General features: G+C 38.2%; 1 protein-coding gene across 1 annotated transcript in view; it reads left to right on the top strand.

Annotated features, from left to right (window-relative positions):
* The window catches only part of TMEFF2 (transmembrane protein with EGF like and two follistatin like domains 2), a 270,268-nt gene that overhangs the window by 167,892 nt on the left and 84,904 nt on the right, over positions 1–17,472 (top strand). The window contains exon 5 of the mRNA XM_081314466.1: positions 6,181–6,277. Within this exon, the coding sequence (XP_081170592.1) occupies positions 6,181–6,277 (97 nt within the window). The remainder of the gene's footprint in view (positions 1–6,180; positions 6,278–17,472) is intronic.

Raw genomic sequence — 17,472 nt, 5'->3', positions numbered from 1 at the left:
AGTTCATTGTCTTTGGTATATATCAATTAGTAGCTCAACCCCACTGACTCTTGACCACAGATGCCCATATGGCCTGACTGGCCCTTTTCTCTCTGCCCCCCCCCGCCCCTTTATTTGTAGAAATGTAGGTAGGATTTTCTGAATGTATTAGGGACGCTGGCATGTCTGTTTCTTTCTTGTGAGGACTAATCCCCTTTTCTTCTGACAGGCTTTCTTCTAACAGGCGACAGAAGCAAGGGCAATTTAGAAAGCGGTGGGGGGAAAAGTGGGAGGGGAGGAAACCCAGCAACCCTTAGTCACCTTAGTAAATGAACATCTTATCCTCCTGAAGTTTAAATAGCAGCAGGAAATCAGGAGAAAATAACTCTTTCTGAGTTGTCAGCTTTTATCAAGGCACTCATCTACGCAGTAGGAGAAAAAGAAAGTGGGGGAGAGAGGAAGAATTCACTTTAAACAGATTTTATCACCAGGCAGTATTGTACAGACCAATGACAGACAGAAATAAACTAACTAACTAACTAACTGAATGAATGAATGAATGAATGAATGAATGAATGAATGAATGAATGAATGAATGAATAAATAAATAAATAACAGTATGAAGAGTTCTATTTTTATTTAATGTCGCAGAGTCAGCTGAATAGATGGGTTCTCTTCAGTCAGGCTTGTATCTTCAATCACTAGTGGTAACTTACTGTCTGGTCATTTCTGATAAAAAAAAACAAGGAGAAATTCTTCACTTGTATACTAATATGTTTGTTTCCACAGTGTCTATTTAGTATTCAAACTATACATCAGGGATTCCGAGTGCTTTGAATGCAGATCTGAATTCTGCCATTCTTGAGAATGTGCTTAAAATTAGCGATGAAAACCTACTTTGCCAACATTATAAGTGGATACATTAAGGGGAGCAGAAGAAAGTTAGATTGAAATACACTGCAAGATAAATGTGTAAGGATTTCTTTTCTTTTTGAACAAAAATAAAATACAGGAGTTTCTTTATACACTTTCTGACAAGTATACAAAGGCTGATAAGGTTTTGATGACCAAGGCATTTAATCTTGGGTCTGGGGGAGAATGCCTCACAATTTTGATGCAGAAAGCTCAAGACTGTGACACAGAATTTTACCTCATAATTTGATAGGGAAGAACAGTTATTGCTGTACTGAACAGCCTTATCTCTGCATTAAGATATCTGTCAGAGCCTCTTTTTAAGGGCTTTTTTGGAGGCTGAGGGGCTGCAGGAATCCTCTGACAGTAGACTGCCATTCCTTTAGAACAGGGCTTTTCAACCTTTTCACCCATTGTACCACTTTTAGTATATGGCAACATCCGAGTACCACCAGTCGCCTAGCAAGGTGTCAAAAACTTGATGACCAAAAAAAGGAAAAAAATGATGAAGTACAGGTAGTCCTCAACTTACAACAGTTCACTTAGTGACTGTTCAAAGTTACAATGGCACTGAAAAAAGTGCTCCCCAAGCCACAGCTGAGCAAGACACCTGCCTGCCCATCCGGCGGTGCTCTTCCTCCTGTCCGAGGTTTTCATTGTTGTGAACATTTCTGTTGAGGATTGGCAGCGGGGGTGGGGTGGGGGGGTGTTTGGTTTTTTATTCCCCTCCCCCCTCTGCTGGGTGGTTGCAGCAGGTTTTGGTCGCTTCACATGACCCTGGGACACTGTGACCGTCATAAATATGAATCAGTTGCCAAGCATCTGAATGTAAATCACAAGACCCTGGAGATGCTGCAACATTCCAGCTGATCGGCGCTTCTTCTGGGCTCAGCAGAAGCGCCAAGATCAGCGCCGAGCTCCAGCTGGAGCCTGTTGCTGATCCTGGCGCTTCCGTTGAGCCCTGACAGCCCTGCAGCTCCAACCATCTCTCACTCAGGCTTGTGCGGTGCTGCCATTCCCCTCCCCCATTACCACTTTTCTAGGATGGTCGTGTACCACCTGCCAGGTGTCAATGTACCACAGGTGGTATCCGTACCACTGGTTGAAAAGCCCTGCTTTAGAATCTGCCTCTGCAAATATTCTTGCCAAGATTAAAACATTTCTCTTTGCTCAGGCATATTAACTTGTACACAGTACCTATACATATTTTTCAAGAATTCATGGTTTGGCCAATGTTTTGTCAGCAAATTGTATTGTTGTTATTTGTAGAAGCATTTTTATTGCTTCCCTGAATAACAAGAACCCTCAACTTGTATGTATTTACATTTGTGTCTGTGTAACATATATGCCCCAAATAATCAACTGGAGCAATGTTGCAGTGAGGACTTTACAGGCAAAGGAATCAAAGCAAACTCAAAATAACGGAATAAAAGAAAGTTTTTGCCCACTTAATGGGCAGGTCTCTCATTCTCTGGATAGGTATTTCATAATCGGGATGCTAGTACAGAAAAGGACCTGGCTTATAATGTCACCTCAATTGTCCTCTTTTGTTTGGACATATTTCATGTGATGGTTCTGATGATCATAATATTCATGTAATGGATTAGATACTACTGCAGAACGTTGAACAAAACGAAGAGCACTATAAAATGATCCTTTAAATAACGCAATAAAACTATGATGTAACCTATTGTTTGGGAAAAGTGATATTTTGTTATGGATACCTGTTAAATCCCAAATAATTTATGTCATTTGCATAAATATATAATTGAAGTTTTTAGCTTATTTGTGTGTCAATTTTTGCCATTTGCAGATTGCATAATGACACAAATTATGTAAATGGGCATTAACAGAGTAAAATTGTCATTTGCATAATTGCTCAAATAATATAATTGACACAGATGATATAAATCGCCTCAGTTGGCTATATGATTTCAGAAACAATGGATTTTGCTTAGGAAACAAAGTCCAAACTAACATTTTAAAACAACACGATGAATACAGAGAAAGGCAGTGTACAGTAAATCAAGTGTAGGCAAAATCACCAAGTAATTGTCTTTTTTGTGCCCTCTTTTAAGGATGTTGATTGGAATTGTTTTACTGTTACATTGTTTGTCATCACGGTCAAGTTTGGTAATTATGAATATGAACCAGGTGCAGGGGATTATAATCCATTTCTTTCACAATTTTAAAGATGAAACCAAATAAATCACAAAATGCTTCTGATCTAATAATATCATCATAAAGACAACAGTGTCTTTTCTTTTTGTATAGCTGAAATTCATATGTGGATACAGATATTTCTTTTGATAAAAGAGAGAGAAGCAATGCAAAGAAAGGTTCCAAAATTATTTTGCAGTCTGGCTACAGTCCCTACTGGGCTCATAGCAACAATTAGCAATTGAAGCTCAACAGCAGTGCTTTTTTTGTAAAAGAAAAAGGTGCCGGAACTCACACATGTCATACAACCCGCCTTGCCTACCCTACAAGGTTCCATCCAAAAAAGGTGCCGGTACTCCGTTCTGAGTGTTCTATGAGAAAAAAAAGCCCTGCTCAACAGTATTTGGTTGTGTTCCAAGAATCACCCAGTTTTGGGAGGCTTGTTAGAATATGTTGTTGAAAAAATGGTTTGTTTAACAGAGTATTATTAATACACAGTGGAAGTTGTACTGGGACTTTTAGGCAAACAGTAATGCACTAACACGAGTTTTATAACTTATTTTTACTCAGACAACAAAAAGAAACACAGTAAGAAATAGTCCAAGTATCAATCCAGTATCATGCACATAAAAGTCAGTCCATAAAAAACATAGTATCAAAATACAAAAGCTGCTTACCAATATCAAAAACAATATACACTGTAGCAAGCAGTTGATTCTTGAGAGAATAAATATCAAGTTAGCAAACAAGAGAACAAGAGGTATCCAAACACTAACATCAAACACATATACAAGAGCAACTACGTGTAACATCTAACTCTCTTTTATGTGGAATAATTACAGCCACACCCTTAGGCCGTTTAACTCCTTAAAGGTGCTTTTACTCCATTATATAATATTGTCACCCAAATCAAGTTTAATCTCTAACAAGGCTGATGGAACATTTGGACTTTGGAGGCAAAGTTGTGGCTGCTTTGACAAAATGGTTCCCGTGGTGGCTGTGGCTGTTTCTCAGTTAAATTGGTGAGGCGAAAAGAAAAGTGGCTTTTCCAAGAAGCCAGAGGGGGCTATTGGGCTCCAAACTACAAAAACCTCTTTTGAACCCAAAATTCAGTGTAGAAGGACAAATGATTTAGGTTCAAAAACAAAATCATTGCCAGGAGACAGAGTAGTAGGTAGAATGAGATTTGAGACCAAAACGCCAAATCACATCCTTGTTCTCACAGTACACAACATGCCCATGGTCATTAAAGTTGAGCCAGATCAAATGTACAGGTTAATCAGAAAAAAAACACTGAGTTCCAGATACATTTTTGGAAGCAAAGGTGTGGGCAGGCAATGAAAATATTTTTAAAAAAATATTTAAAATTAAGTATATTTTAAAAATATTTTAAACATTAAGAACTTGAAAAAAATTAAATGTTAAAAATCAGAAGTGAGAGCATCAAATACACAATAGGAGGTGTCTCCAGATATTAGCACTGTCGATGGCCCTTCTTTAGGGATCTGGTTCAACTCTATTGGAACTGTTACCCTGCTGATAAATAATGTCACAGTTTAGCTAAAACTCAAAGGACCTCTTTGTTTGTTTGTTTGTTTTACATGTCATCATTTATAAACCATCTCCATCTGGCCAGTTCTGGGCAGCATTTGTGAGCAAACTAAAATGAAGTCTACCTCAAAATTTAAACAATACAATATAAATTTATCATAAATAATACATGAACTTCTTGCAAACATCCCATGGGTTTTGCCCCTAATTTTACAAACAAATACAGCATCTGACTTAAGAGCCATTTCTTCTCTTTTCTTTTATCTAAAATTGCTGAAAGGAAAAAAATAGCCAGCAAAGAGAAAAAGAGCGAGCATCACCTTAAGACTCAGGATTGATACTACATTAAAAACCAGCATCTAGAGATATAAGTAGGAGTGTGTCTATGAGCCAGGGAAAACCCACAGGCAGCACCATGTTGTGTGCTTTATTTTATTTTTATGTAACATTGATATCTCTGTACTGGTCTAGTCCACAGGTCTGCAACCCACGGCTCTGGAGCCGCATGCGGCTCTTTCAGCCGTCTCCTGCGGCTCCCAGTCCTCTGCTATGTGTACTCCCAAAAAAAAGTGAGACTAAAAATTTCAACCAATCAATTCAAATATGCAGGGTAGGTGCATATCTCGCCTTGGCTCCACTCTTCAGTCAAACCCTGTTCTGCGCATGCGGACACATTTTTTGTGGCTCCCAGTTTTTCCTTTTGTGAGGGAACCGGTTCCCAGTGGCTGTTTCACTGTTTCAGGTTGCTGACCCCTGGTCTAGTCCAAATGCCTCCAAGTGGCTCACCAGCATCCCCATCCTTTGGCATCAGTAAGAGATCCAGATTAGCTTCCAATAAGTATAAAACACAAAGCCACCAGTTTCTTGATGGAATGTGCTGAATGGGCACCAGGGGATTCCATCATCATCCACCAAATGTTCAGTCTCCTCTGCTTCTACATGTAGCATTTCTCTATGGGTTGGGTCAGCCCTCTGAGATGTGCCAGATCAGGAAACAGACTCCAGGGGTTTACTGAAACTCTTTTGTTGCAGGGTGTAACAACCAATCTTGAAAGAGAATCCAGGCAAGAGTATTCTGAGTTCCTTCTCATTCCTCTTCTCCGTCTTCTTTTCATCGCTAACCTGACGTTCTGTTCTTCAAGGTTATCTCCTCTACATTGGTAACTTTTGAATGCCAGAACTCCCAGCTGCATACAGAGGTGCCTGAATTAGTGTAACCCAAACGCTACATTAAACACCAGTATCTAGAGATATAAGTAGATTAGGCAGAGATCTGAATCTAAAGGTCAAACTGTGATTCACACCTTGCATGGCACCTATCAGCACCTATCCGTCTTTTCCTACACTTGTTTATAGGTTCGGCAGGAAAACCAACGTTAATTCCAAATGTATTTTGTCTTTCAAATCTGGATCTCTGCCCAACCTACTCCATTCCACAGTCAGAGGTTGCAGTTGGACATGGCTGTTGTCATTTGTGTTTGCAAAACTTTCTGTATCCCCAAAGGTGGATATTAATGATGGTGTTGTGCCCTTTGAAAGGCATGAACATTTTTTTTGACTTCTGTCTTTCTCTCACAGGCAGTGAAGGTTCGGGAGAAACCGTTCAAAAGGAAACATCCACCTGTGACATTTGTCAGTTTGGGGCAGAGTGCGATGAAGATGCAGAGGATGTTTGGTACAGAAACATTCTTACGTATTTATTTGATTTGGAAAAAATATGATTTCTTTGAATGTGACTTTCCTAGCAGATCACCCCCAAAAGACAATTTAAGGGAACAAAATGTGTTTTTCTGCTGTATTAAGACCAATGAGATATTGGACTTATAAGTATGCATTCTTTTTTGTGTGTGTATACTTTCTAAGAGAAGGGACGCGGTGGCTCAGTGGGTTAGGACGCGGAGCTTGTCGATCAGAAGGTCGGCAGTTTGGCGGGTCGAATCCCGAGTGCCGCGTAGCAGAGTGAGCGCCTGTTACTCGTCCCAGCTTCTGCCAACCTAGCAGTTCGAAAGCACGTAAAAATGCAAGTAGAAAAATAGGGACCACGACGGTGGGAAGGTAACAGCATTCCGTGCGCCTTTGGCGTCTAGTCATGCCGGCCACATGACCACGGAGACGTCCTCGGACAAGCGCTGGCTCTTCGGCTTTGAAACGGAGATGAGCACCGGCCCCTAGAGTCGGAAACGACTAGCACGCATGTGCGGGGGAACCTTTACCTTTACCTTTACCTTTACTTTCTAAGATGACTAGCCACTCAACGTTGTTTGAAGTTGGGCAGATTCTAAATTTAAAGAAAGGAGAGAATAGAGCAGAGTAGAGCAGGACAGAACAGAACAGAACAGAACAGAACAGAACAGAACAGAATAGAATAGAATAGAATAGAATAGAATAGAATAGCAGTGTTCGAAGAGACCTCGGAGGTCTTCTAGTCCAACCCCTGCTCAGGCAGGAAACCCTATACCACAGAGGTCCCCAACCTTTTAGACACCAGGGACCGGTTCTGTGGAGAGAGGTTTTTCCGCAGACCGGAGGGTGTGTGGTTTTGTGTGCTGCTGCATCTCGCGGATGGGGCTTTGCTTGTTTGCGTGGATCGATTGCCGGCATGTTGCTGGCATCCTGGTCCACGGACCGGGGGTTGGGGACCCCTCCTATACTATTTGAAACAAAAATATAATTTCAGAGAAATTAAGATAGATAGATGGAGAGAGAGAGAGAGAGAGAGAGAGAGAGAGAGAGAGAGAGAGAGGGGCAGACAGACAGAGAATATTTAAAAATGGAAGAAATGCTGCTGTAGAAATTTATCTCAAAAATAATATTAATGAAGGGAAAAAGCACTAGGATTTGATACTAGCCTCTTCCATAATGAGAAATACAATCTATACACACACTCACACATAGTTAGAATTGGAATGTTAATTATATCATTCATTGATTATTTGCCAATGATTTTTTTGACCCCTAGCAACCACATAGATTTATTTTCTCCGTGAGTTTTAAGTGACAACATGCATGCTGTTGTTACTATCATCCCCTGTGGATGCCACTGTCAGCTAATCATTTCTATATGGACTGTCCAAGGAAACCATTGAGGTTCATCCTTACTTGGGTGTACAGGGAATTCCACCTGTGATCTTCTGTATGTCAAGCATATGCTTTACCACCGTGTTGTACAACATTTCTATGTTAGGGAGCCCTCAGGTTGTTTTTCAACAATGCCTGGTTCTCAACTCTATCAAATCTCTTTATCAAATCATATTGCACTCATTCTTTGGGTTTCTTTCCATTGGGGAGGCACACAAATAAAAAAGGTGTTTTGTGACCTGCCTGATGCTTGATGACAGTCCTTTTTTTTTCTCAGTCATTGGACAGGCAGCAGAAGCAGTAGAATTATCCAGCCTCAAATGAGTCATAGGTAATGCAAGCCTTATGTTCAGGCATTTCAACTGAGTATTTTTCTACCTTACATTCATAGCCTCTGCCAGTCAAACTCACTGTTATTAATTACTCTTCTGCCAAGACTAATTAAAACTCTGTCAAAGAAATGTACCATTTTTGATTCAGTATATCTCCAGGATATTCCAAAATGAAAAAAAATATTTAAGTAAAGGAAATATTTACTTAAGTTATATAAAACAATGAAAACATCAGATACTCAGAAACAGTGAGAGGACAGATGAGAATTAAATCTATTAAATTAAATTAAATATAACAAAACTGATATTCAATATGCAATAAAATGTCCTAGTTTCCCCACTAAAGAACATGTTCAACTTAAAAAAATTCTGATTGTGGCTAGTCACTGATTCTCAGGCCAGCCTAGCACCGCCTTTGGATAAAGGAAAAAAATACCCCTAATCAAATCTATATGTCAGCTGTGCTTTAAATATATTTCACAGCTTGGAGTTCCACAAGACATCCTTCCCTTCATGTAATCTCTTAAATTGGGAGATATTTAATACTAAATATTAAGGGAGCAAAGGGAGAACTCAGTGGTGGAGGCAGCAATACAGACAGGCCAGGGCTGCACTGTAGATGGGGCTAGATTTTGCATTTTTTTTCCTGGGTTTGTAGGGGGTAAGTGGTTTCTTGTCTTTTTTTAAAGTCTGTTAAGTATTTTGGGGACTTCCATCCAGCTCATATGCATTATGGCATGAACAGTGAAACATCTTTTATTAACAGTGATAATATTACTCTTGAAGTAGAAGGTTCAGAGGCGCTCAGATTGCAAAGACATTGTTATCTATGGCCAGAGGTAGACTATAAATCTTTTGCAAACTAGCAGCTTTAATGGATTTATCTGAAAATCTGAATTATTGTCATTCCATATATTCCCGTGTCATAACTCTTTAAAAAAGGGTCCATGTTGAAGCTTGATAACCTATTATATGGATAGATCTTGAGCCACATATGGCATAACAATATTGCCAAAAGACCTCACAACTAAATATGTTTGAGATTCACATGAATATAAATATATGTCTAAGGAGCTCTATCATATTAAATTGAAATATTTTCTTCCATTCGTTCACTCAGTCTTTTATGCAGTGTATGGGTTGTATCCTGTGCATTCAAGGTAGGGTCTCTAATCTAGAGTCTATCCTGCAAGCTAGCATCCCTTTGCCTGCATCTCACCAACTAGGAACTATAGGTAATATACTGATGGTGAGTTAGTGAGATGTAGATAATAATCTCTACCTTGCATAAATCCTACCTTGCATAAGATAACATAAGCATGATTGGGGCAAAATTGGACTTTGATTGTGCTTGTGGTATACTGATTAAAATGTGACCAAAATTAGCTATTTTTATTTATTTTTTTACTGTTAGCAGGTTGTACTGCATATGGCATGGTTATAACTAAGGCTTGGTTACCCAATCTTTGCTTTTTTCGCTCTTACTCAAAAGAATTCTATGAAAAAATATGATTGACCAAAGCCATTATGGGCAGCAGAGGTTAACTTCTATGGGGCCATCATCATCTAATGCGTATGATATGAGGAAAATTGTGACTTGGAATATAAACAGAATTAATGGATTCAAGATGGTTGTTGTAGCAGTGCAACTGAAAACTTGTCCCTTCTGTACATGTATTGATGTTGTAAATATATACAAAGGGGTAGAGCGTCAGTTATAATGCCTTGACTACTATTCTTGATTTCTTTGACTCTTCTACTGTAGACACCACTAATAAATAGCATACAGTATGAATTAATTAAAGGAAGAAAAGTAGATATGTCATTTGTAAAATTAAGAGGAAGATTAGGATGCAATAGTTCCAAAGGAAGGTTTCCCGATCTTATGGAGTAGAATTGATAAATACATGCCGGGATAAGAATATGTAGATTTAATTATGAATGATGAATCAAAAGGTTAAAATGTATGCCAGAAAGTATTAATTGCTGTCATATAGATAATTGTGTGTGTACAAGTGAACTATCGATCCCACTTTCAACCCAAAATGAGTTTTGAATGAAAATTTATTCTGCTGACTTGAATAGATGACAACGGAGTATAGGAAAAGTAACTGGATCGTTTGGAAACCCACAAATGAAAAAGAATAGTGATTGGTATTGTTTCCAAAAGTCTGTTTTAAATATGTGGTATAAGCGTACAATAAATTATTTAATCATAAATCATGGCAGAGGAACTACTGCATATTTCAAAGCTTGGTTGATTTGATCTTTGATGAATATTTAGAGAATTAATAAAGTTTACAAGGGAGATGAGAGGTTCTAAATGTGTAACGTTTACATACACACACACACACACACACATCCAAGAGTGAATCTTTGGACAAAATAGATATGGAAAAAAGGAAACAAGCAAAAGAAATTAGAATAAAAGAAGAACTCGATGAGATAAAAGCACAATTTCTTTACATAGCCATATTACAAGACAGATTAATGGCTGAACAGAATTAATTGAGAGACTGGACATAAGACAAAAATGTGTAAAAACTGCTTCGAACAGAATGAAAAAAAATTAAGATTGCCACACAAGTATGTGAAAGTATGTTAATGGAAGGTACGAAAGTTGTTTCTTTTTAATATTGAAATAAAAGGAAAAGATTAGAAGAGGCAAACATAGTACAGAATGAATTTGATGGAGTTTTAAAAAATGTTTTGGAAATGTGTGAAGAAGCCTGCAGCAAAGTGAATAGAGTTAAAAATAAAATAGAATTGTTTGGTATGAAACTGTAGTGAGGGAATGCTGAAAAAAGTGTTTTAAAGATTCTGATGAGAACGATAGAGTTATGTTGAAGAATAGAATCGAAATGACTGCTATAAATGTTACATTCCAAGAAAAAACAGTTAGGAAAAGGAAGTCATAGCCACTTTGAGAATGTTGCAAAATGGGGAGGCTGCAGCTATGGATAATCTAACCCACAGGTGCCAAACTCGCCACATGATGTGACGTGTTGCGACGTATCACAACTCTTTTTGCATTGCTGGCGTGGGGTGGGCGCGGCTTCAGTATGATGAAACCGGCCCGCGGCCTGGCAGTTTGACACCCCTGATCTAACCCAATATTTCTCAGTCATGGCAGCTTTAAGATGGGTGGTAGTTTTGCTAGCTGGGGAATTCTGGGAGTTGAAGCTCACTCATCTTAAAGCTGCCAAGGTTGGGAAACACGGGTCTAACCAAAGAACAGTTAAACTATGAATGAAATTTGTTTACAGAATGTCTATGTGACTTGTTTAATATGTGTATGAAGGTTCTATAGCTAACAGTCGGAACACCAAAACTATAGTAAAATTAGTTTTTTTGCTTCCTTAGGTCAATTTACATTATTTACACAATTAAGTTATTATGCAGAACACTGAGTAAAAATAAGCAAAATTTGGAAAATGCCAATGCAGAGGATAAGAAGACCAAATCTTTGCTCTTCTGTATATCATTGAGAAATGTTTGAATATGAGAAAGTGTACTGTATATGCCTTCCTTTATAGAAAAATTTTCTGTGATAAATGGAATTGGGTTGAATTACCTGATTTTTGCCCAAACCTGGAGTTTTGTTGCTGAATATGATAAGAATGATATATGATGGAAATTGAGCAGATGTGAAAATAAATAGAATGTTTACTGAATGGCTCAGGAATGAACAAGGAGTGAGATAAGAATGTGTAATGTCCTCTTAGTAATTTACTATATTTATGATTAAATATAGAAGGAATCATGTGATGACGTTAACGGACTGCTGCTTGAATATAGTTTTATGTGCAGATTATGTCATGTTGGTTGAAACCCAGAATGAGTTCTATCAAATTATATTTTATGATGCAATGAGAAGTACAGATCTGAAAATGAATTTACCAAAGGCTAAGGTACTTGTGTTTAACATCGAAAATAGAGTGAACAATTTCAAATTACGTAAATGACCAAAAAAAAAACCAACCCTAGACCAAGTGGATTAATTTCTCTACTTTGGTAGAATGTTTACAAAGCATGGGAAAATCGGTGGGGAAATTTTCAGAGGTGAGACTGATACAAATGTACGGAACATGGGAAGTTGTAAAAAATGTTTGTTTAAAAAAAAGGAAAAATGGCTGTGTATCAGAGTGTGCTTTTGCGCACTTTGTTATATGGAAGTGAATGCTGGTTATCCCAGGAGAAACATAAAAGTAAGTTGAATGCAGTGGGAAGAAGTGTGTGGTGTGTGGGTTGAATACAAAATGAGTGACTACTATGAAAGAAATATATTGTGAGGGAGTTTGGTTGTATAGAGAGAATGAATAAGGGCTGAATAGCCAAACGAGTACATGAAGAAAAAGTCATGGTTGAATGAGATTGATAAGATCAGGACAAAAAGAGATGTCATTATTTCAAAAAAAAACAAGGCAATGTAGGAAGCAATGTAGATGAAGCGGTAGAAATAATTCATTATCTCATGCCTTTCCTTAGCTTACAGTTTCTTATTTCATCTTTGCACAATATCAGTTCTCTCAAAAAATAGTGCAATAGGTATGTGTATATGTGTAGCTTTTTTTATTTGCTAGATTTAAATCCAGCAATTCCTCCAGGAGGAGGAACATCATAGCTTCCTCCTCTATTCTTTCTCCACAACAAAAATCCTGTAAGGTAGACCAGCTTGAAGAAGAAGGATTGGCCCCAAATTACTCAGTGAACTTCTTGGGCTAAAGATGGAGTTAAAACCAAGTCTACCTAGTCCTATTTCAACACAACTATGTTAGGAATACTTAGTTTGGACTTCTTAGGAATAAGAATCAGTCTTATTACCTTAGGGAGCACCTGCTACCAGCATCAGCTTCCCATCGTCCTGTGAGCGCCCACAGGGAGGGCCTCCTTAGGGTTCCACCAGTTAGAGATTGCCGGCGGGTGATTCCCAGGGGTAGGGCGTTCTCTGTGAGTGCGCCCGCCCTTTGGAACGAACTGCCGATGGAGCTTCGGACTTCCCCCGACCTTCACTCGTTTCGCCGGGACTTAAAAACCTGGTTGTTTGAATTGTCTGGCCTGGACTGAGGGATTTTAAATTTTAAAGTTTTTAATTAAATCATATTAAATTATATTAAATTAATTTTAAAATTTTAATTTTATTGTTATTATGAATTGTGGGCTTGTACTAATTTAATTCCATTTTATTCTCTTTTTGTACTGTTTTAACTGCCCTGTGAACCGCCCTGAGTCCTTCGGTAATAGGGCGGTATATAAATTCAACTAATAAATAAATAAAATAAATAAATCAACTAATCAATCAGCTCCCTAAGAATAACTCTATATACTGTAGATTGTTTGTTTTCTAGCCTTAGATCTTAAGAGAAATACTAATGGAATGATTGCAAAGCAAACTTTCATTCATCAAGCTGTAAGCAACTATAGGTGAGTCCTATGGAATGAATATAGAAGACCCCAGGCTCAATTTCCAACATTGGCAGCTTGGATATGGTAGGCTGTTGCCTGCAATTCCAATACCAATTAGTAAAGAAAACACTTGCCAAGAAAATGTATATATATTTTCCCTCTGTGCCTTGGCAATCATCCCAAAGAACCTTATGAGGCCATGAGCACTTGAATTGTAACTTCATTACAAGTATTGGGATAGCATCCTGTGCTTCACCAAAGGTTGGAGATGGTTTAGGAGGCCAAGAGAGGCTATGTTACCCACACAGTTATTTTCTCTTCCACTGTTGTAAATAGTCTTCATAATTTCAATTTGATACAAATCACAAAAGCGTATGTTCAGAAGAAAGGTCTTTGGGCCAGATAGGAGATTGATCTCCGCCTTCCCACCTACACCAGAGAGGAAATATAACCAGATGAGCTAATTCTACTGAATGCAAGTCTGAAAGTACAAATACCCCTCTTGTCTCTTTTTTACAGCCTGATAACTTAGGGTTTCTGTGTTTCTGTGCCTGTTGTGCAGCTGCACACTATGCAGGCTGTGTCCTGCAGTTGCCCTGTAACACAATTGTTCCCTAGGCACATCCCTTCCTCCCATCTCTCAAGATCATCCCCCCCATACCATTATAATTAAGTACATGTACGAGTGAAGAGAAAAAAATTATGATGGCAGTATGGGTGGAATGATCTGAATGATCCATTCACTAATGGGCAAGCCTGAAATAACTCATCAGTCATCCCCACATCGTCCTCCAAGATGTTGTGCATTAGACCCAGGCTGTATGGAAGCCCACGTCCTTCCATTTCTGGCCCTTCTTGCTAGCACATTTTGTTTTGGGAAATGTGTATCTATTACACATAGCTTGGCATCCATTAGTGAACATCCTTCACTTTCTTGAAAATGAAGGGTCCTTCCATTTAAAGTCTTTAACGTCTCACTTGTTTTAATCTGTGAAAGCTTCTTGTCTGTAAGAGGATCGTATTATTGGCATTATTCCCACATTTAATGCATTTTCAACCTGTATAGGCTTCATGAATATTTGAAAGCAGGCCAGTGGCTGTGCCCATTTATTAAGCGCTAGACTGCAATCTACTGGTAAATCAGACATTCACTGTTACTGGCTTTGGGGCTGATTTCTGAGCTAAGAAAACAATTGACTTGGAATGACAGGGCGTGATTCATTGTAACACCCGCTGAAAAAAATCAAAGGGAAAAAGAAGCACTAATGTTCTGAGCAAAGAAAAATGTTCCAGAGGTAGCCCTCCCCACTCTTCTGAACCTAAAAATATGTATTTTTAAAATCATCTCAGAGCTCCTACAATGGGTATAAATAGAACTACAGTATATCAAAGAGAGTGTCCTTTCATCTTGCAAAATTGCTTAATGTCAGAATAACACAATGAAGAGTTGGAAGAGATCTAGTCCAGCCCCCTGCTCATGCAGGAGACCCTACACCATTCCAGACAAGTGGCTGTTCAGTCTCTCCTTAAAAGCCTCCAGTGATGGAGCACCCACAACTTCTGAAGGCAAGGCCATTCATTTCAGTGCATGTCAATACATGGCTCCTTCAGAAAGTCACATCCGAAAGCCTACAGGATTGCCCTGCAAGTCAATAATCTTTCTGATTAATTCTATTTTATAATAAAAGGCTCTTTTTATTTTGTAATAAAAGGCTATAATTATAGTAATAATTAAATAACATAAATACTGTACATTGTTTTCCTTTAAAGGAAGTCGTAAGATAATGGATGAATATGTTGGCTTAGATGGACACAAATCTATTTTACAAGATTATCAAAAACTCGCAACCCACTTCAAAACGTAGTATGTCTAATTATTGATAACATATGAACTTATATTTTTTTTTAAAATGGTTTGAGTGAAGCATCAGAAAACTAGGATGATTTTGCAAAGAGTGCCAATGAAAGCAAATATATTAAAAAGATATATATGTATATGTATGTGTGTGTGTGTGTGTGTGTGTGTGTGTGTGTGTGTGTGTGTGTATATATATATATATATATATATATATATATATATATATATATATATATATATACACATACATTGCCCTGATACCTCCAATTCTACGTGGGAAAAAACCCGAATGACCAAAGATATATATATATATATATATATATATATATATATATATATATATATATATATATATATATATATATATATATATATATATATATATATATATATATATATATATATCTTTGGTCATTCGGGTTTTTTCCCACGTAGAATTGGAGGTATCAGGGCAACGTTTCGACGAAATCCCATCCGTCATCCTCAGGCTGGTGGCTTCAGCTTCGTTCTTCTTTGCCTAAAGGATCAGTACATACTATTTATTACATCACCCTGCTTTCTGTTTGCAATCTGGAGGGAGCTGTAGAAAAAGCATACAGTGGAAAATAATTATGTGATTTTTTTCCCCCCTGTAATCATTAACCAGCACTGGGAATTCTGGGACCGTATTACCATATATTAGAAGTACCCAAATTCATAGAAGTCTGATCTAGAGTGTTGATGGAACATGCTTCTCCAAGAAGTTATCAAGTGGACCTTTGTAAAACATTAAGAAGTGATCTAAGTTATTATATTTAGCATCTGATTCAGCATCTCTCCCATCACACCTCATCATTAGATGAACGTATTATATTTAGAGCAGGTGATGTTATAGATATCCAGGTTTCAAGCCATGTTGGACTTTATAGTATTAGACTGCAACTCAAGAAAAGCTGTAACCAAGCCAAATCCCACAGTACAAATGGTACGGAGGCACTCCTCTTTGTATGTAGGCTGCTGCATTCTGTATCATTCTGTATGGTTTCCCAAGGCAGTTTCATATTGAGTTTGATTCAGAAGTCAGGAGGTGACAAAACATGATTAAATAGTGGAGGGGATGTGAAAACTACCATAGGTAGCTTCATGTTGTCTGTTTCATTTGAGTAGATATGTAACAATAGCAATAGCACTTAAGATGTTTATACCACTTCATAGTACTTTACAGGGCCTCACTAAGCAGTTAACAGAATCAGCATACTGCCCCCAACAATCTGGGTCCTCATTTTACCGATCCTGGAAGGATGGAAGGCTGAGTCAACCTTGAGACAGTGAGAATCAAACTGCCAAACTGCTGGCAGTTGGCAGTCAGCAGAAGTAGCCTGCAGTACTGCACTCTAACCACCAGGGCTCTTGTAAGTGTTTTATCTCCCAACAGTAATAGAAGCCATTGATGTTTGATAGCAAGATAGCAGTGTACCTGAAGCACTTGTTTCTTCTGAGATATTGAAATTGAAAGCTTATATAGTCAAATGGAGAATGGAGCAATGTGAAGAGACAGAACAAATGTGACTGGCATTGCCCAATTCACTCCCCCCCCCGATGCCTTCTATTCCCCCCCCCCATGTAGCAAGATGAGGAAAGGGACACTTAGCCCTGAACTGATTTTTGCACAGCAAATTTCAAATTAATCTGATGACCACATGCAGTTCTAAGGCTGCAGATTGCTCACTCCTCTTTTATAATAACCAGTAAAAAAAGATTAATGAATGGTAATGGGAAATACAGTAGGGGCATAAAATAAGTGGGCGAGAGAAAGTATTGAATAAATTCCTAGAGGCATAACTGCTAATGATGCTCATTTTATTTTCATGGAAGTGACTTCATGCCCATACTTATGTATGGAGCTGCTGAGTCTCTAAGGTTAGTTCATTCACCCTGTAGGAATAACTCACTCACCTAGGAAGGTTTTGCGAATTCAGTGAGGTTACTCATAAGTAAATGTATATAAGACTATGCAGGTCACTCCATCTAAAAGGAACAAAACCCAACCACGACCAAGCTGTCTAGGGAAATTGTTTGTCAAAGAAAGTTACCAACAGGATTTATTTCAGCTTTATATTTCTTTTCTAATTGCAGGTATACGTTATATGCAAATTTTGTGGTATGCCGATTCAGCAAACAAAACCTCACATCAATACACTCAAGCTGAATTCTCAT

The sequence above is a fragment of the Vipera berus genome (genome assembly GCF_964194415.1).
Source record: "Vipera berus genome assembly, chromosome: 1".
Taxonomy (NCBI): Eukaryota; Metazoa; Chordata; class Lepidosauria; order Squamata; family Viperidae; genus Vipera; species Vipera berus.
The sequence above is the reverse complement of the archived record's forward strand: the minus strand, read 5'-3'. Positions and strand labels throughout refer to the sequence as shown.